The 19,423-nt window shown below is 59.1% G+C and overlaps 2 protein-coding genes across 5 annotated transcripts in view; one reads left to right on the top strand and one right to left on the bottom strand.

Moving 5' to 3' along the window:
* Nucleotides 1–506, top strand: part of CLUAP1 (clusterin associated protein 1) — a 66,493-nt gene extending 65,987 nt beyond the window's left edge. For all 4 annotated transcript variants that reach the window (XM_054643617.2, XM_054643616.2, XM_054643615.2 and 1 more), the window contains one exon: nucleotides 2–506. In XM_054643617.2, the coding sequence (XP_054499592.2) occupies nucleotides 2–157 (156 nt within the window). In that variant the 3' untranslated portion in view covers nucleotides 158–506. The remainder of the gene's footprint in view (nucleotide 1) is intronic.
* A 784-nt stretch (nucleotides 507–1,290) lies between these two features.
* Nucleotides 1,291–19,184, bottom strand: NLRC3 (NLR family CARD domain containing 3). The gene is made up of 18 exons (XM_077186786.1): nucleotides 18,633–19,184; nucleotides 13,364–13,502; nucleotides 9,516–11,259; nucleotides 8,888–8,974; nucleotides 8,148–8,231; nucleotides 7,817–7,900; nucleotides 7,277–7,360; nucleotides 7,087–7,170; nucleotides 6,567–6,650; nucleotides 5,745–5,828; nucleotides 5,240–5,323; nucleotides 5,053–5,136; nucleotides 4,753–4,836; nucleotides 4,047–4,130; nucleotides 3,855–3,938; nucleotides 3,467–3,550; nucleotides 3,213–3,296; nucleotides 1,291–2,467 (listed from the first exon to the last, which is right to left on the bottom strand). The coding sequence occupies exons 2-18, from the start codon at nucleotides 13,368–13,370 to the stop codon at nucleotides 2,377–2,379; spliced, it is 3,021 nt and encodes a 1,006-aa protein (XP_077042901.1). The 5' UTR covers nucleotides 13,371–13,502; nucleotides 18,633–19,184; the 3' UTR covers nucleotides 1,291–2,376.
* Nucleotides 19,185–19,423: the final 239 nt, after the last annotated feature.

The following is a 19,423-nucleotide window of genomic DNA, read 5'->3' as shown; positions in this document are numbered from 1 at the left end:
GGATGACTCAGGGGATAGTGAGATTGACCTGGATGAAGATGAAGATGATGAGGAGGAGGATGATCTGGAAGATGACAGCATGGAAATCTCCCCAGGCAAATCCAGTCTCCGAGCCAGGAAGCCAGAGCCACTGGAGCAAAGTGATAATGACTTCTGACCCTTCAGGAGCAGGAGGCCTCTTGAAGCACAGATTTGGGAGAGGCCAGGAGCTAATACCCTGCTGTCTGAAAAGTGTGTGTCAGTGTGAACTCAGGAGTTGGTAAATAATGTTCATTAAACCTGAAAATTAAACTTGGATTGCCAGGTTTGTGAATCTCAAAGCATGAGCAGTTTATCCATAATGAGAATCACAGTAATGTGCACTTATTTCCATAATTGCACTAAACTGGCTCTTGTGCACTGCAGTGCCAGAAGACTCACTCCAGTGAGCATCATGTGCCTGATTTCCCTGCATTTTATTATGTCCAAATAGATTTCTTTGGCTTAATAAAACTGGATGAAAAGCTGCTCTGGGAATGCATCTCAATTGGTTTTAAATCTGGCTTAAATCTATTTATCCTAAACATATCCTTTACTTAATCAAGGGCTTGTCTGCACAAAGAGCAGCACCAGGGAGACTGAAGGAGTGGAGTTAAAACTGGAGAAGTCTCCAGGGAGACCTTCCAGGGCCTAAAGGGGCTCCAGGTGAGCTGAAGAGGGACTGGGGACAAGGGACGGAGGGACAGGACACAGGGAATGGCTCCCACTGCCAGAGGGCAGGGCTGGATGGGATCTTGGGAATTAGGAATTGTTCCCTGGCAGGGTGGGCAGGCCCTGGCACAGGGTGCCCAGAGCAGCTGGGGCTGCCCCTGGATCCCTGGCAGTGCCCAAGGCCAGGCTGGGCAGGGTTAGGAGGAATAGTGGAAGGTGTCCCTGCCATGGCAGGGCTGGGAATTGATGAACTTTGAGATTCCTTCCAACCCAAACCATTCTGTGATGATCTGACCCCTGAGAGCAGGGCTGCAGTTTGAGTCACAGTTTTCTATTTCCTGCACTGTAGGCCCAGATGGAAAAGTGACTCCACACCTGGTGTGCAGAGCCAGAGCCTCTCTCCCCAGGCAGCAGTGCCACCTAGCCCCCAGCACAGCCAGCAGGCAGGTGGCAGAGCCCTGCTGGTATTGCAGCTGCTGGGGCCAGGCAGCAGCAGCAGCCCCTGTGCCAGAGAACTGAGCTCAGGCCAGGGCAGGGGAGCACAGCCCATCCCAAATGTCCTGCAGTGCAAGAGCAAGGCTGCACGAGGCATCTTCTCATCCAGGAACAAATTTATTCCCAAGCATTTACATCTCCAGGGCTCAGCCCAGTGTCTGTGGGATCAGCCCCCAGGGACCCAGCCACTGGCTGCCCTGAGTGTGGCACAGTGTCCTGGCTGGGCTGGGACAGGGGACAGTGGCTTCAGGGGCCTCTGAGGGTTCACAGTTTGGCTGCTGGGTCACCTGCAATCCTGGCACCTCTGGGGAGTCCCTGGGTCCCTGCCACACACACAAAGGCACCACCTCTGCTCTCCTGGTCAAAAGGTGACCTGCAAGGGACAGACCCTGCAGCTGGGACATTGGAAGGACATATCCCAAGGTCACAGAACACCGTGAGAGCAGCAGGAGATCCAAGAGCTCCAGCCTGAAGCTGAGAGGCAGCAGTTGGAGCTGAGGCAGTCCTGTTGTAGCACCAAGAGGTACTGGAGACATCCCACCCTCAGGCAGTGCAGTTCTTCTTACATTCCCCTTCTTACTCCTCCATTTTCCTGAGGACTCTTTATTTTGCAAGATCTTTCTAGATATTCCACTCCTGTGCCTTGGGTTACCTTTCTCTTGTTAAGAGAACAGCTCTGCCAAACAGAGCTGGTGGTGTTTCCTGGCTGGTCTCTCTGGCCAGCACCAGCCAAGACCTGCTGGAAGTGCCAGGTCCACAGCATCACTCCCATCTGAGCAAGGCAGCAGCAAATCTGTGTGTCCAGCTGGGATTTCAGGGGACCCTGCTGGACTGGGCTGTTTCCAGCCAGGGGTGACAAAGCACAGGAGGAGTTGCTGCCACCAGCAGATAAATCCCCCACAAAAACAAGGTCTGGCATGTGGCATCTGCCCCTCCTCACTCCTTTTTGCATTTCCCCCATTCCCTGAAGCTCCCCCAGGGCCTGGATGAACACAGACATGGGCACACACATCCCTCAGCTTTCAACACGAGTCTTGACCCTCCTGCACTCCTGCTCCAACGCCCTCAGTCCTCCTGGGCCATGCCAGCAGCTCAGGAGCTGTCCTTGCCCCATTTCTCATCCCTGAGATGGGCACTCTGCAGTCACCCAGGGCAGGGGGACCCCAGTCCCCTCTCTGCAGCCAGGGTCCCTCACACGTCCACGACGCAGTCGGGCGCGTGGGTCCGGATGGTGTCCGCGATCATCCTGGCTCCCGAGTGCCCGATGAGGTTCCCCTGCAGGCTGGGGGGAGAGAGAGAGCTCAGCCTGGGGCACGAGGCACAGCAGGATCCTTGGGGGAGACAGCAGATGCTGCCCAGCTTTGCACCAGCATCTGCTGTCACCCTGAGTTTTTAAGTTTTTCTAAGCCTTCTGATGTTTACGTTCTTGTAATGAACTTTCTCACACATTTTCTGTAAATAACTGATTGGTTTGCATTCTTTTATGGAGGAGGAGAAATTTGATGGATTGTTGGTTTGTCCAGTGTCATTGGAGAGGTGGCACTGTCACCCTCCAATCCACTGTCACTTTTGGAAATCTATAAATGTTGGAGTCAGAAAAGAAACTTCCCTTGTTCACCTTGAGAACAGCAGTGTGTGCACGTTGTGTTGTTTCACGTCCTCTGGTGACAATCTGGCATCACCTTGTGCCCACCCCTCTGTGCAGGACCCTGCTCAAGGGCACTGTGGGTTTGAGAGCCCTGGGGCAGCTAAGGGAGGAGCTGGACACAGCCCTGGGCAGCAGGAGGGGCTGAGCCACTTCTCCCCTGGCTTTGGAGAGGATTTCTCTTTTGAGGTGGTTCTTTGGCCCAGAGGCATCCCTGGAGGGGAGCTGAGGGTCTGGAGCTGTGTGGGCGGTGGTTTCACACGGGATGCCCCTGCCCTGTGGGGCAGCCAGGAGTGGGCAGGGCTGGCAGTGAGAAGGTCCCTGCATGGTTCCCATGGTCTCCCCCATCCCTGCCTTTCCCACCCCCTGCAGCCGCCCTTACTTGACATAGGTGAGGCCGTGGTTGCCCTTGAGGGCCGTGGCGATGCAGATGGCTCCGTCCATGCCCAGGGAGTTTTCCTGCAGGCTGCGGGAGGCAGGAGGGTCAGACAGCACCAGCACGTGTGGCCACCGGGAGGGAGTGCATGCCCTGGGCCACCTGCTCAGGGTTTGCCCTTCGGAGAGCGCTGCCTTGGCCATCCCCGCGCTGTTCCCGAGGAATGTCGGGCCGGGCTGTTCTGGGGCTGCGATACTCACTTGAGCCAGCGGAGGCTGCGGTTCACCTTGAGCGCGTTGGCCACAGCCTTGGCCCCCGCCGGGCCCAGGGAGTTCCCCCGCAGGCTGCAAGGAAAGGAGCGGTGAGGAAACAAACTGCAAACAAGGGAGCAGTGAGGAAGGACAGCCCCAGGCTGCGAACAAGGGAAAGGTGAGGAAGGACAGCCCCAGGCTGCAAACAAGGGAAAGGTGAGGAAGGACAGCCCAACAGCCCAGGGGGCACAGACAGGAGGAGAGGGAGAAGTGACCGCACCCAGGGACAGCTCTGGGAGGTCACGGAGGGCAGGAGCAGAGCTGAGCCAAGGGCCAGGCTCTCAGACACCCTAGGGACCCGTGGCACAGCCCTGGGCACCACAGAGCCAGCACTTACTCCAGGATCTGCAGGCTCTTGTTGACCATCAAGGCTTCTGCCAGGGCTTGGGCACCGGCCGCGCCAACTGAAGCCACCTGCAGGCTGCGAGGGAACAGGGACCCTTCAGCACCTGTCCTGAGGTGGCCGTGGGGTGGTGATGAGGGTAACTGGGCTGTGACACCAGGGCCCTGCTGCAGCCTGGGTACTCACTGGAGATCAGCCAGGGTGGTGTTGACCTTCAGTGCAGCGGAGAGCGCGGCCATCCCCTCGTCTCCGATGGCGTTCTCCTGCAGGCTGTGACAGAGGGGCTGGGTGTGCCCGTGGCCTGGGAACCAGGGCAGGGACAGGGACAGGGCCAGCACAGGGCCCAGCATCCCCAAATGGCTTGGGAGAGCTCCTGGAGCACAAGGCATTGACAGCATCCCCAGCCAGGGAACACAGCAGATTTACAGGGCCTAAAGGGACTCCAGGAGAGCTGGAGATGGACTTGGGACAAGGGTTTGCAGAGATTCATTCCAAGATGTGGCTGAATGAATATTGTCCCAAAGGGAGAAAGATAAAGACACAGAGAAGCTCCTCAGAGCTGGAGGAGGGACCAAAGCTGCTTTCAGCATCTCAGAGCACTTGTGGAAACAACCAGGCACAAGGACAGGGGTTTGCAGCACAAGAGGGAATGGCATCCCACTGCCAGAGGGCAGGGTTAGATGGGATAGTGGGAAGAATGAGGTGGGGAGGCTCTGGCACAGGGTGCCCAGAGCAGCTGGGGCTGCCCCTGGATCCCTGGCAGTGCCCAAGGCCAGGCTGGACAGGGCTTGGAGCAGCCTGGGACAGTGGGAGGTGTCCCTGCCATGGCAGGGGTGGCACTGGATGAGCTATCAATGGGACCCAGGACCCATCCACCCGTGTCCCTGCTTACTCGAGGCTGACCAGGCTGCTGTTGGACTGTAGTGCTTGTGCCAGGGCTGTGGCTGTTCTGGCCTGGATGAAGTTCCACTGCAAGCTGCAAACAGGAGAAAACGAGAGGTGGGGCTGTGAGCGTGCCCTGATCCAGCCAGGCTCCACAGCCATCCAAGGATGTGCAGGACCCCGTGGGCCCATCCAGGATGTCCCAGCAAACCTCCGAGGGGTGCCATGCCCCAGCCTGGAGGGGCTGAGGGCCAGGAGCAGTGTCCCTGGCCATGTGCATGCCAGGGTTTGAGGGCCCAGGGACACTCACTGGAGGGAGGTGAGAGCCTGGTTCTCTCTGATGGCCCAGGCGATGGCCTGGCCCCCGTCGTCATGCAGCAGGTTGGCCGCCAGGCTGCAGGGACACAGGACTCAGGTCACACAGGAGAAGTTGAGGACAGCTCCAGGGACAGCACGGGGTGGTCTGGGTGCCCTCCTGGGGCCCCCATGGGACTTACTCCAGCTTCCTGAGGGTGCTGTTGCTGCGCAGGGCACGGGCGATGGCAGGGCCCCCCTCCCTGCTGATGGAGTTCTCCCTGAGGCTGGGGAGAGACACAGGGCTGGGGAGGGGCAGCCAAGGCAGGGCTGGGGCTGCTGCTGCCCCAGAGCCCCTTCCCCTCCTGCTCTGGGGCTGAGGCCATGGACTGAGCAGAGCAGTTGGTCTGAGACCACCCCCATCAGCTCCTGCAGCTCCATTCCCTGTGGGCACTGGTGGCCCATCAGGGTTTTTGGAGCCTCCCATCCCTGCTGCCATCCTGTCATTCCAAGATGTGGCTGAATGAATATTGTCCCAAAGGGAGAAAGATAAAGATAGAGAGAAAGTTCCTCACAGGTGGAGGAGGGACCAAAGCTGCTTTCAGCACCTCAGAGCTGGAGACAACCAGGCACAAGCCCAGGCTGCTGAGAAGCTCCCAGGTCTCAGCACAGCCTTTGGCCAGGGTGGCTGCAGGGACTGTCACTCACTTGAGGCTGAGGAGTCCCTTGTTGGAGCAGAGAGCTGCTGTCAGCGCCGTCACCCCTGCACTGCTGATGGAGTTGCTCTGGAGACTGAGACAAACAGGGGAGGTGTGAGGATGGGCCAGTCCTGGCATCACAGCTGGGCTGCAGGGCCATGTCTGGGGTGGACAGTGCCCATTTCACCAAGAACAGGGCATCTCCCAGCCACAGGGAATGGGGCAGCCAAGGCAGAAGGAGCAGCCCTGGCAGCATCCAGGGTGGGATCAGCCATTCCTGCTGGCCACAGCAGCACCAGCCCCAGCAAGCAGAGGGGACAGGGCTTGCAGCACTTTGGGACACCCTTGTCCCCACCTGTCTGTCACTGTGGCTGCTGGCTCAGCTGGGCATGAGGCTCCCATGGGTTTGGGATCCTGGTCACAGGGACAGCACCAGGGCACAGCCACTCATCAGCAGGAGCCATCAGCCCTCCTGTCCAGGGGCTGTTCCCATGGGGAGTGAAGGTGGCACCATTCCAGCCTGACTCTGCCAGGCCCCAGCCATTCCCGTCACTTTTGAGAGAGAGGACACCCAAAGCTACTGATTTCCTCCAAGCCAGAATAAAAAGTCATCACTGGGTTTTAGGATTGATTCTGTCAGTGCCCCTTGGTGCAGGCAGGGCCAGCCTGGCTGCTGCTGGAGCTGCCACATCGTGTCCAGCCTGCGCATCCAGGGAATGTGCAGTGGGACAGACATGGGGAGGGCCTGAGGGCTTCAGGGGCGGCAGATTTTGCTGGAAGGAGGAGGCTGGGCTCTGTTGTCAAGGAGTCCAGGCATGGAGGGGGAACTTACTCCAGGCTTTGCAGGCTGTGGTTCACCCTCAGAGCTTCAGCCAGGGCAATGGAGCCGTTGTCTCCCACCGAGTTGCTTGAGAGTCTGAGACAGAAGAGGGAGCTTGGAGCTGCCAGCCAGGAATTCACCTCCCCCAGGCCCTTCCTGCTGCAGCAACCAGCATGAACTCGCTGCCACCTCATTCCCCACCTACACACTCCTCTGTTCTCAGGGCTGGTTTGAGCTGGAAGAGCTTTTAACGTTTCCTCAGGGCCTGCAGCCCTGCTGCTTCCCTCTGCCAGAGGGGAGACAGCTTCTCCTTCCTTCATGTGGCTCCTGCATGCCTGGAGGTGCAGAGAGCATCCCCCCAGGGCCGCTCCCAGGGCCCTGCTCTCTTTATCCACACCAGCCCCGCTGGGCAGAGCCAGCAGTGTCCCTCCTGCCTGGCACATGGGCCTGCCCCTTTCCTGCCCTTCCTGCCCACAGGTCCCAGGGGATGTGGCCCTGGCAGTGCCACCCCTGCCCCTCATGCCCTGCTCACATCAGCTCCCTCAGGCTGCGGTTCTGCTTCAGCGCCTCGGCCACGTTCCGGGCGCCCTGGGCTCCCAGGGCGTTCTTCTGCAGGCTGCAAAGGCAGGGAGGCACCTGAGAATGGCACAGCCACATCCCCCTGGGTGGCAGCCACCCTGCTGGGGGCCTGGAGCAGGGGACACCCCGTCTGGGTCACTCACTGCAGGGTCAGCAGCCGCTGGTTGGTCAGCAGGGCCTCGGCCAGGAAGGCGGCGCCGTCCTCCTTGATGGAGTTGTGCTGGAGGCTGTGGGACACAGCGGTGAGGCCAGGCATGGGTGCTCCCACAGCAGAGCCAGGGGCTGTGGCCACCTGCTCTGGGGTTTGCTTGCCCTTGTCCCTGGCTTGAGAAAGGGGTCTGGCCCCCGAGCATTCCTGACCAGGAGTCTCCTTCCCTCCTCTCCCAGGGGATTTTCCTTCTTCCACCAAACAGCACCTGGGAGCTCCCATGCACAGAAAGGACCTCGACCTGGACTGCAGCCCCAACCCCTCCCTTCACTGCCCCAAGAGGCAGGAGAATCCCAAATTCCTGGCCCAGGGCTGCCCCAGTCCCTGGGTCTGTGCCAGCTGCACTCGTGTTTTCCCAGGCTGTCCCCATGTGCTGCCCTTGGAGCTTGGGAAAACCCCAGGGGGACAGAAGAGGCCTGGAAGGGGGCCTGCCCTGGGCATCTGCTCAGGAGATGCTCCACAGGTTGAGACTTACTTCAGGGAGAGCAGGATTTGGTTTTTTTTCAGGGCATCAGCCAAGGCTTTGGCTCCGCTGGGGCCGATGGAGTTGCTCCGCAGGCTGGGGCGGGACAGCAGAAAAGCCAAGGTTAGCAAAGCCAGACTGGCACAGGCCCAGTTTAAGCCAGATGCCTCCACATGGCACTGCTGGGGTGGCACATCAGGCCAGCAGCTCGTGGTGGTGGCTTTAGGGGCTGGAGACCCTCCCCAGCTCGGTGAGGCCGGGTGGGATCCAGCCCAGCCATGGGCAGGGAATGGTTCCCACTGGGAATGGGGGCACCACAGGAGCTGGGCAGGGGGACACTTACTCCAGCACCATCAGGCTCCTGTTCACCAGCAGTGACCTGGCCAGAGCTTTGGCTCCCTTGTTGCTGATCTGATTTTCTGCCAAGCTGCCCAGAAAAAGGAAAATTGGGTGTTTTTCCAGAGGAGAAAGAGACTGGCACAGAGCCTGGCATGTCCCAGGATGCAGCTGGGATGGGTGAGCAGGGAAGAGCCATGGGGAGCATTTGGTACAACCAAAGTGATGGATGTTCTCCAGGGGTGGACACCAGGCAGGGACTGCAAGGACACCATTTCTGGACATAAAATTCATTTGTGTCCCGTGAAGGAGCTCAGATGGCAGCATGGGGGACTCTGTGCAGCCTTGAGGAAGAGGAGGAGGTGGGGAAAGTGGGAGCCCATCTGTCTGGGATGAGGCACCTCCCTGCACAGGGGTCAGGAGCCTGTCCCCTCCCTGCAGCAGGTGCTCCATGCAGAGCCTCGAGTGTCCAGGGATCTGCTGTGACCTTGGGAAGTGGTTTGTTAGGATAACCCATGGATTTACTGGCTTTTTAGGAACAGTGAGGAGGCAGCAGTTCCAGGAAGACTGGGCAAGACAGTCTTGGGGTAAGGTCACTGTGCCTGGGTTCAGGGGATCACGTGGGGCTGTCCTGGTCATTGGGCACCCTGGGGATCCAGGGGCAGACACATTCCTGGGGGACCCTCACCCTGGTTTTGCGGTGCCCCCAGCTCCACGTTGCATCCCCAGGACATCCCATGGTCCTACCTGAGCCTCTGGATCTGGCAGTCCTTCCCACTCAGCACACTGCCCAGCAGCTCCATCACATCATCCTTAAATTGGTTATTGTCCAGCCTGCAGGACACACAAGGAAAGAGCCAGGGCAAGGGTTTGGAGAACAAAGTGGAGAAAGGATGATCCTCCCATGACATCTGCCTGTCCCAGGTGGAGAAGCTCAAGGACAGAAGCAGAATTGACCCAGTGCCACCCCCAGGGCAGCTCTCTGCAGGTGGACAACATTTGGTGGACCCAAGTCTCCAATGACACCTGGGATTGTTAGTCATAGGGCATAGAGAACTCATTGCAGCCTCCAATACTTAGAGGGGACTTACAACAGGAAACAGGTTTAAACTAAAAGAGGAGAGATTTAGATTAGGATTAAATTGTTCCCTGTGAAGGTGAGGAGGCCCTGGCACAGGGCCCCTGGATCCATGGAAGTGTCCAAGGCCAGGCTGGACAGGGCTTGGAGCAGCCTGGGACAGTGGAAGCTGTCCCTGCCCATGGAACTGACAGGCTTTAAGTTCCCTTCCAACCCAACCCAATCCGTGACTCCACAGTCACAGCCTGGCGTCTCTCCTCACTCTGCTCCTCCCAGTGCAATCCCAGCAGGACTCACCTGAGGCTGTGGCAGAAGAGGAGCTGGGAGAGCAGCCTCTTACACACATTGTAGGTGAGGCAGTTGGAGAGGTTCGTCTCCTCCAGGCAGACGTCAGACACCTGCAGGAGATAAGCCAGGGCAGAGCAGTTGGTGGGGGTGAGCATGCCGGCCAAGGTGCCGCTCCTCATGGCCTCCTCCACGGCCTGGGCGGTGTCGGTGTGCTGCAGCTCGTGCAGGCAGCGCATGGCGTTGACGGCGCGCCAGGACACGGCGTGCTCGGCCTGCAGGCAGCCCTGCAGAGCATCCACGGCCTGGCTGTGCCACCCGCCGTGCTCGTCCTTCAGCAGCAGCCACCCCGAGAGCAGCCGGTTCACCGGCGGGGACAGCAGCCCCGAGAGGAAGCGCATGAAGATGTCCAGCTGTCCGTCCTCGGCCTGCAGCGCCCTCTGCACGGCGCTCCTGAAGTGGCTGAGGAAGCCCAGCTTGGGCCAGGACACGCCACTCTCCACAAAGAGGTCGAAGATGGCCCGCTTGGCCGCCGTGTAGTAATAGAGAGCTGCCAGGAACTCCTGGATGGTCAAGTGGGAGAAGTAGTAGGCTGTGGAGGCCGGCATGTCCTCCTTGAGCAGGAGGCGGGTGGAGAGGCAGCTGTGCAGCAGGGAGAGGTCGATGCCGTAGGCCTTCATGTCCTGCTCGTAGAACACGTGCTTCCTCCGCAGCAGCCCGTAGAAGGCCAGCCTGCCCAGGCTGCCCACCAGCTTCTTGCTGGTGTTCACAGCCTGCTCAATCTTGAGGGCTTCTCTCGGCTTTTCCAGCCAGTCACTACTCAGAGCCATTTTAAAATAATAGGAGTAGATTTCTGACAGGGTCCTGGGGACCACGGTCGCTTCTTGGGATTGATCGTTGCTGTGTTTGAGGAAATAAGCAATTGAGGAGGCAGAAATCCTGCAAAAACCAGGAATGGTGCACAGGACTTGGAGTGATCTGTTAGCCCTGATGTGCTGCAGGACTTGGCTGGACAGATCTCTGTTGTCCAGGAACATCTGCTCCAAGAAGTCCTTCATCTCTGCAGCCCCAAGCCCTCGGATTTCCGTCATGCGGTCCACCAGCCCGCTGGGGATCTGCCCGGCCGCCGCCGGCCGCGACGTGACCCACACGGAGGCCTCCTGCAGCAGGTTCCCCCTTATGATGTTGGTGATCAGGTTGTCCACTTGGATCTCCTTCTTGGGATCGGTGCAAACCACTGCGTTGGAAAAATCCAAGGGGGTCTTGAACTCATCCAGGCCGTCGAGGATGAGCAGGGTGCGGGCAGCCCCGGCCAGGACGGAGCCGGGCGCGGTGGTGTGGGGGCAGGCCAAGCACAGCAGGCGCTCAGCAGAGAGCTTCTCGTGCGTGTTGAGCTCCTTAAAGGTGAGGGGCAGCACGAGCAGGATGTCCCTGCTGATCTCCCCCTTTGCCCAGCTGCACACAAACAGCTTCACCAGAGTGCTCTTGCCAATCCCGGCCACGCCGATGGTGACGGAGATCCGAGGGGGGATGCTGACCTTGGAGAGAGGCAGGAACAGCTTCTCCAGGGGGATGCTCTTGGATGTGCTTGGCAGGCCCTTGGTGGTCTCCACCTGCAGGATGTCGTGCTCCTTCTGCTGGATGTCGGTCAGGCCTTCCACCAGCAGCAGGTTGGTGAGGCGCTGCAGGGCTCCTGTCTCCAGGCCATTCCCACAGGAGCTCTGGAGGCTCTCCAGGTGCTTCTGCACCATGAGTTCTGCACAGAGGAATGAAACAGGGGTGAGGAGGAAGAGGAGGAAGCATAAAGGCAAATGACAGAAGCTGCTTCATTTTCTGCCGTGCCCATGCAGAGGGAAACTTCACGGAGCCCTGCCATGCTGGTGGGAAGGATGGCAGAGCTCAGAGGGCACCAACAGGCCTAAAGAGCCCTGGTCAGCCTCACAGTCAGTCCAGGAGCCCATTTAAGCTCAGCCCTGGCCTTCAGCCTCAGCTAACGCTGTGCTGTAGGAGCTGGATCTTGGACCTCATTGCTTGCCCTTGCCTGGTGGCCACTGGGCTGTGTCTGAACCAGGCTGCCCTTGCTGGGCCTGATCCTGACCTCTCGATTGAGTTCCCACCTTGACTTCATCCCTGCCTCGTTGCCATGGACTCTCTGATGAACTGGACTCTTGGAGGAACCTGGTGGCCACCTCTGGCCCTGTCCTGCTCACCTGGCTCAGATATCACAGTGAAATTAAACCCCCCAGTAAAGGCTGGACAGGCAGGGGATGATGCTGTGAGAGATTCAGGGCTGAGGTTGGAGCCTTCCAGCCAGGAGAGAAACCAGGGAAAGCTCTCCTGGCAAGGGCTGCAGAGAGAGCCCAAAGCTGGGGCAGCCACCAGTGCATGGGGTCAGGGTCAGCCATCCTTTCCTGTTCCCAGCCTGGAGCTGGGACTGCCTGGTGTGACCTGGACATTGAGGACATGAAAAACTCCTCAGAGGTGTGCAGAGGGCAGTGAGGGGCCTGCAGAAAGGTCCCTCAGACCTGGCAGAGAGCCCTTGTCACCCCTGGCTGTGTCCTTGCCCAGCAGAGCCCCCAGGATGGCACCATCACTGTCACAGGGGGTGCCAGAGCTGCCAGCACCCCCAGCTCTGTGCACCCCCAGCTCTGTGCACCCCCAGGGAGCTGCTGCCAGCACCAGGCCATGGGTGCAGCCCCCCCGGGCTGGGCTGCCCACCATGGACAGCGATGAGCGGGTGGAGCTGCGGGTCCCCATGGGGCTCTGCGGGCACTGCGAGGTGTGGCTGCCCCTGCCAGCCAGGACAGCCCCCACAGCCCTCACCTGCTCGGGCAGGTGCTCCTGGGCAGCCTCCTGGGCCCTCAGCAGCTCCAGCCCGAGCAGGTGGGGGATGATGTCCTGCAGGAGCCGTGGGGAGATGCAGCTCGCCAGCTGCCTGCTGTACTGCTTGATCCAGGCCGCTGTGGGACAGGACAGAGGTGGGTGCTGGGGCAGCCCTGGGAATGTGGGTGACAGGAAAGGCAGCAGGGCAGAATTGCCTCTGACTCTGCAAGGACACAGCCAGGGGTGACAAGGGCTCTCTGCCAGGTCTGAGGGACCTTTCTGCAGGCCCCTCACTGCCCTCTGCACACCTCTGAGGAGTTTTTCATGTCCTCAATGTCCAGGTCACACCAGGCAGTCCCAGCTCCAGGCTGGGAACAGGAAAGGATGGCTGACCCTGACCCCATGCACTGGTGGCTGCCCCAGCTTTGGGCTCTCTCTGCAGCCCTTGCCAGGAGAGCTTTCCCTGGTTTCCCTCCTGGCTGGAAGGCTCCAACCTCAGCCCTGAATCTCTCACAGCATCATCCCCTGCTTGTCCAGCCTTTACTGGGGGGTTTAATTTCACTGTGATATCTGAGCCAGGTGAGCAGGACAGGGTGGCCACCAGGTTCCTCCAAGAGTCCAGTTCATCAGAGAGTCCATGGCAACGAGGCAGGGATGAAGTCAAGGTGGGAACTCAATTGAGAGGTCAGGATCAGGCCCAGCTGGAGCCCCCCAGAGTGCCCTGCCCAACCCCTCCATGTGATGATGCCATCCCAAAGCCCTGGCAGGAGGCTTTGTTAGGAGCTGCTGGGTGAGGGCAGCAGCTCCTGAAACTGGAGCCAAAGAGCCTGAAGAGCACAATCATGAAATGGTGTTTCCTCCTGGGATCCAAACCCATGCACAGAAAAACATCTGAGCAAGATCATTTCTCTCCAACACAGCTGTTCCTCAGTGCCAGTGCAGCACTGCCTTGGCTCTGCCCACACCCTGGTGCCCCCCTCAGCCATTTCTGAGCCCAGCACTCCCCCAGGGTGACAGATCTGCCCAAGCACACTCACCTTCCATCAGAGGCCTCCTGTGACATGGGTGTTCCCTGGGTGAGGAGCGCTGTGGTGGCAGCAGTGTCCCATGGGCCACCCCGTGTGCCCCTGGCAGCTCACAGCCCCACCCAGGGCTCCTCAGCCCCTGTCCTTGGCCCTGGGGGAGGAAGAGGAGAAGATCAGGAGCAGTGTGGGAGGGAGCCTGCTCTGAGCTGGCTGTGGGTGAGCCGGGGGTTCACTCATCAGCTTTTGGCTGGCACTGGGTCCCCTTCAGTGGCAGGGGCACAGCTGGGCCCAGACCTCCAGTGCCACACACGTGGTGCCTTCACCACCAGCATTACAGCACCACCTTCCTCAAGCACAGAGGGGCAGGAACTGCCCTGGCAGTGCCCCTGTGCCCTCTGTGGGTCACCTGAGTGTCACCACTGCCACCAGGGCTGGCAGCTGCTTGCACCTTCTCCTCTGTCTTGTGAAGGAAGTTGTGGGGCAGTGATGAAGGGCCTGCTTTGGTTTCAAACATACCTTGGCCCCATCCAGAGCCTCTGTCAGGGCTTGCTGAGCGGGGCCAGCACCACATCCTGTGCAGAGCTCTGAGGATGCTCTGAATCATCAGCAGAGAAGGAGCAGCTACCGCTCCCTCCCCCTCAGCTGCTGCCACTCCACGCTCAGGGGTTGGTGGTTATTTTTAAGAGGTGTATCTGCTCGGAGCCCTGTTGCTCTTCAAGCAGAGGCAGAGAAGGACAATCTCCATGCCTGAGATGCTCCCAGCTCCAGCTGTGCTGGAGGCACTGTGCTGTGGCCTCTCCACCAGGCTCCAGCCATGGCCAGGTGGGAGCTCCTGAGCCCCAGGGGATGTCTGATCACAGGAGCAATGCACACACAGTGTCTCAAGGCCTGTGTCTGGCATCTTTCCTCCCCTCCACGTGCCCTGCAGGGTGTTCTGGATCCATGTGAACACCTCCATGCTGGTCAGAGGCTCTGCAATGGGGTCTCTCCCCACAGACAGCCTTGCCTTTGCCAAGCCCACCCCTGAGGGGGACGTGGGCACTGCGGGGACTCTGATGCAGCCACACCAACAGGTAACACTCCTTTCCTTGGTCAAAACTCCTCTAGGGACAAAGCACAGATGCAGCTGGACCAGCCAAACCTGGCAGGGTTTCTGGTCCATGGTGCAAGGCCAAGGTGCTTGGAACTTCTCCTGTTCTGCTCCCTCCCAGGGCTCCATGTGGGGTTTGTGTCTCCCACCAGAAGCACAAGACTGCAGGAGGGACCTGGCAGCGTCCCCAGGGCTGGGTCCCTCCCACACCTGGGTCTCCCCCAGAGACAAGAGGCATGTCCCACAGAGAGGGGGAAGTGGCAGAAGGTGACAAAGCACCAGCCCTGCCCCACCTGCCCAGGTGGCTCCTGAGGAGCCCCTGCAGGGCTGGGAGGTGCTGCTGGAGCAGGGGCTGAGCCCACCGCCCTTCCCTTCAGGATGGCAGCCTGGCTGAGCCCCTGTGCCAGTGGTGCCAGAGCTCCAGGAGCCCGGGCAGGGGTGGTGATCCCACAGATCCCAAAGCCCTTTCCTCTACACTGGGAGCTGCAGCAGCTCTTACTCATCACCCCCAGGCAGTGGCCTGGTCAATGAAGCCACCATCAATTAAAGGAGCTCAGTGAGCAATTCACAGCTAAATGTTCACCCTTTGATGTGCTCTTGTCCCTAACTGGCCTGGAAGGTTCAATTGAGCCTTTGCAGTCCCAGGGTGTGTCTCTGGTCCTTGCAGCACTGCCAGGATGGAAGGGGCTCCTGCTGCAGGTGATCCCTGCAGGGATGGAAGGGGTTTTGCTGCAGCTGCTCCCTGCAGGGATGGAAGAGGTTTTGCTGCAGGTGTCCCCTGCAGGGATGGAAGGGGTTTTGCTGTAGGTGCTCCCTGCAGGGATGGAAGGGGTTTTGCTGTAGGTGCTCCCTGCAGGGATGGAAGGGGTTTTGCTGCAGGTGATCCCTGCAGGAATAAAGGGATGGAAGAGGTTTTGCTGTAGGTGTTCCCTGCAGCCCTGCCTCTGAAACGGGGCCCTTTGGTGGGGGAAACCTGCTCCAACACCAGAGAGGGTTTGATTGTCCTCTGCTGCTCCTTCACAAAGCAGCAGCTCGTGCAGAGGCACCTCAGCAGGAGAATAAAGCAGCAGAAGGATAATGCAGGGAGGGCTGTGAGTTTTTTCTGGTTCCAGGAGCTCCAGGGGCAGCTCTAGGAGCACAGGGGGCTGCTGGAGGCTGTCCTGGGGCTGGAGGAGTTCCCAGCTCTCCCAGGAGCTGTCTGAAGGGTAAGAGCTGGCCAAAGCCAAGCTCCATGACCCCTACAGACACCCAGGTGTGTCCAGGATGGGACCCAGCTCATTCCAGGGCTGCCATGAGCCCTCCTGAGGTGTCCATCCTGCACATCCCAGCTTTGCCCAGCCAGGATCCAGCAGGGACAATGTCCCACTGGCAGCCAGAGGAGCAGGGAGGCAGCTTTGCCAGTGTCCCCAGGGAAATGGGAATAAGGGGCAGGAGGGTGGGAGGCTGCCCAGCCAAACTGTGAATGGCACCTGCAAGCCCCAGGGAGGGAAAAGGGGATTTTCTTGGCAAAAATTTGGCATTAACACTTTGATTTTTTGCTTAGTGCGGTCCAAAGGTCCAGCCCAGGAGAAAATCCTTTCCTCTAAGGATGTTCAGACAACACTGAGGTGTTCTTTGAGCAGCTCCAATCCAGCTGGAAGCAGCATCCCCACATCCCACCTGAGTGTCCCTGCCAAAACCCATTGGTGCTGGGAGCCACAAGGGCTGTGCTGGCAGGTCCCCACCATCACAGCTGCTGTGCTTTCACTGTGTCTGTTCCAGGATTCCTGACTCCAAGCCCACAGAACACAGGCCTGCATGTAGCTCCTGCTCATCTCTGCCTCTAATTATGTGCAGCCTCTAATTATGTACGTGCAGTGTCACCCCTGGCAGTCCAACACCACCAGAGCAGCGTCCAGGGAATCTGGGATGGAGGGACAGCCCTGAGGTGGCCACAGCAGGGAGCATTTACTGCCTCCAGACCTTCCTGCTGCCCCAGACAGGCCCACCCACCCCGCTGTGCCTCAGGAACCTGCTGAGCCCCAGGCCAGGAGCTGTCCCAGCAGCACCAGGACTGCATCAGGGCACACCCAGCAGCTGGAATCTGTGTTTGTCCCCCTGCAGGGCCTCTGGGCAGATTCAGCAGCGTGGAGGGAGGGAGGGAGGGGGTGGCTGGCACCTCCAGTGGGATTTCCCAGGTCCCAGCAGAGCCCTGGGGACCCGACCTGCTGCAGGGCTGGGCTGAGGTTACACAGGCACCAAAGGGCTGGGCAAGAGCTCCTGCATGGCTGCAGCCACCCACAGATGGAAAACATGGAAAATGAGCTACAGCATTTAGATAAGGTGAAAAGCTTCCTACATGACCTTTGCATGGTCCCACAGCACCTGCAGGAGATGGGAGGTGCCAGCCCAGCTCACTCCATGCCCCAAACACACCAAAACCTCAGCCTGGCCATCTCCATGTCCGTGTGCCACCATGGGAATGAAAACATTTCCCAGGCCAGCAGCTCCTGCTGTTCCCTGAGCTGAGCAAATCCCGAAGCCAGGATGCAGGCTGCCACCTTTTGGCAGAATGGAAGAGACTTAACATCGTTAATTTCTGCTAATTAAACGAGGCAATAAAATACCTTCTGCATTATTACTCAGTTATTAGGCTTGCAGACTGGCAAGTAACTCAGTTATCTAAGTTTACATATGACTTAAATTTTTTGGTCTGGGTTTAATACCAGCAAAATTGATTGCCAAATTAAATGTGTTTTATGTCAAATTTAATCTCTTCCAGGTTTGAGTTTTGGTTTTTTTTTTTCCTTGAGCCCCAACCCCTATAACAGGGCCCAGACACAGAAGGGGTTAAATACAAGGTGAGGGAACATGAGGGCCCCTGGGCTGGATGCCAGCAGTGCCAATCCCAAATCTCACCAGAAAAAAAGGAAAAATCGATCTAGGGGTGATTCCAAACAGCTAAAACTGAAGCTAATTTTGGAGAGGAGGTCCCTTGCAGGGCACTGCTGCACCTCACAAGCTGCAGAGTGAAGGCTGATGCATTTCCTCAGCTGGCCATGGCCTGAGGATGCTTCACCACAGCTGAGCAAGCAGCTGATTGAACAGCAGATCCTCCCAGCAAACAGCTCCTGCCCTTCCCACCAACGGGACCTCAGGATATCAGCAGGAAAACTGGGCAGGGGCTGCTGCCAGCCCGTCCCTGTGCCACCCACAGCCCCAGGGATGCTGACAGATGTGGTACCCACCCAGCCTTCCTGGGCTTGCAGAGCACCCCAAAGAGCAGCTGCAGGTTCTCCAGGAAGAAATTTTTGTGCAACATGAACCCCGTGGGTGAGAGGCGTCCCCTGGCTCCCAATGGTGCCTGTCTAGCTTTGGATAACTCTTCCATGTGGTGGCCAAACCCTGAGAGAGGGTGACAGCAGCCAGCCTGTCCCCAGCAGTCCCACATTTATGGCTACACAGTGCCCACAAGTGCCTAAATAACCCCAGGGTGGAGCCTGATGCCCTGAGGCAGCCCAGGGTGCTCGGTGCTCACCTGGGTGCAGGGCTGAGCTCCAGCCCCCACCCTGCTCCTGGCACACCCCAGGGCCCTGCCCCGCTCTCTGGGGCAGTTTTGCAGCATGCCACAGGTGAGTGAGTCACTAATCTCTTCCTTTTCTATTGGAGGTACATCTTGGGGTTTATTTTGGATTATTTTGAAGTTAATTAGTTCAGCAGATGACATTAAGGGGGGAAAGCTGCTGCACAAGGCTCTGGGCAGGCAGGACAGCCTGGCTGAGGCTCCTTTGTGCCCAGAGCAGGCAAGGGGACAGGATTTGTGACATGTGCCAGGCGCCCTGTGGGGTGCCACGCTCATCTCCATCACTCTGGGCTCCACCCCGTCCTGCCAGCCTGATGGCCGTGCCATGCCATGCTATGCTGTGCCATACCATGCCATGCTGTGCCATGCCATGCTATGCTGTGCCATGCCGTGCCATGACGTGCCATGCCGTGCCAGGGACCTCTGCCTGTCAGCTCCCGGCCCTGCCTTGAGTCACGGCCTTGGTCCAGTGACTCCATTTCACGTGGCCATCACAGCACGAGCTCTGCAGCAGTTTGTCCCCACTCGGGAGAGCCAAGGGACACCTCCCCTTCTCCCCTTCTCCCCTTCTCCCCTTCTCCCCTTCTCCCCTTCTCCCCACACCCCTCCAAGCCCCCTCAAGCCCCTACCTTGGCCTCGGGCCCCTTGCCCAGGTCGCTGTGTCAGCAGGGCAGTGGCGAGAGCATCCTCATGGCCCGGGCGGATGCAGCCGCTCCGAGTCCGCTCAGCTCCGTATCCCCGGGGCTTTCTCCTCCTGGGCGCTGCTCCGGTTGGAGCAGAAGCCACCCCTGCCGCTGGTGTCCCCTGATGCCTCCTGGGGCAGGGCGATGTTCGGGCAGCACCTGGGCAAGGTGGGTCCGCCTTCCCCCCGCCGCTTCCAGCGCGGTGGTTTCTGTCTCTTTCCGTTCTCTCCGCGCCCCTTCCTGCCCTGGGTCTCGCAGATCTTCCTTCCTGTCAGAACCCTGTGGGGTTCTGGCTATGCAAATCGGGCTGAGGGATCGGCCAAAAACCCGCCCGAGCCCCGCAGCGACAGCCGGGGCTGCCCCGCTGGGATGCTCCGTGCAGGGACGCTTCCCCCACCGCGGGCTCTTTCTCCCAAAAGCCACAAACCCGTCCCCAACAGCGCCCAGAGTGCTGCGAATTCACTTGGAGCAAAACCATGAGCTCAGCCCGGCCTGGGAGAGCCGAAGGTTTTGCTGCACAGCCCCAGCCCTGGCCAGGAGTGCTGGGAATATCCCATGGGAGAGGCTGGACTGGCAGCAGCTCTGCCCTTTGAAATAATTCCAGGAGTAAATGAAAGTTGTGTTTGGAAAGAGTGGGATAAAAGGGTAAGAAGAGCCTCCCTTTCCTCCAAAGCTGTTCTCCTGCCCTTGCCAAATGCTTCCTAAATTAGGATTTGTCTCCAAAGAGCTGGATCCCA

The sequence above is a fragment of the Agelaius phoeniceus genome, chromosome 16 (assembly GCF_051311805.1).
Source record: "Agelaius phoeniceus isolate bAgePho1 chromosome 16, bAgePho1.hap1, whole genome shotgun sequence".
NCBI classification, from domain to species: domain Eukaryota; kingdom Metazoa; phylum Chordata; class Aves; order Passeriformes; family Icteridae; genus Agelaius; species Agelaius phoeniceus.
The sequence above is the reverse complement of the archived record's forward strand: the minus strand, read 5'-3'. Positions and strand labels throughout refer to the sequence as shown.

Excerpts from the sequence above, each read along its gene's own strand:
- NLRC3 (XM_077186786.1), bottom strand. Across the intron at positions 8,232-8,887 it reads TGCCAGATCCAGAGGCTCAG|CTTGGCAGAAAATCAGATCA; the intron begins GTAGGACCATGG and ends TTTTCTGGGCAG. Across the intron at positions 5,829-6,566 it reads CACAGCCTGCAAAGCCTGGA|TCTCCAGAGCAACTCCATCA; the intron begins GTAAGTTCCCCC and ends TGTTTGTCTCAG.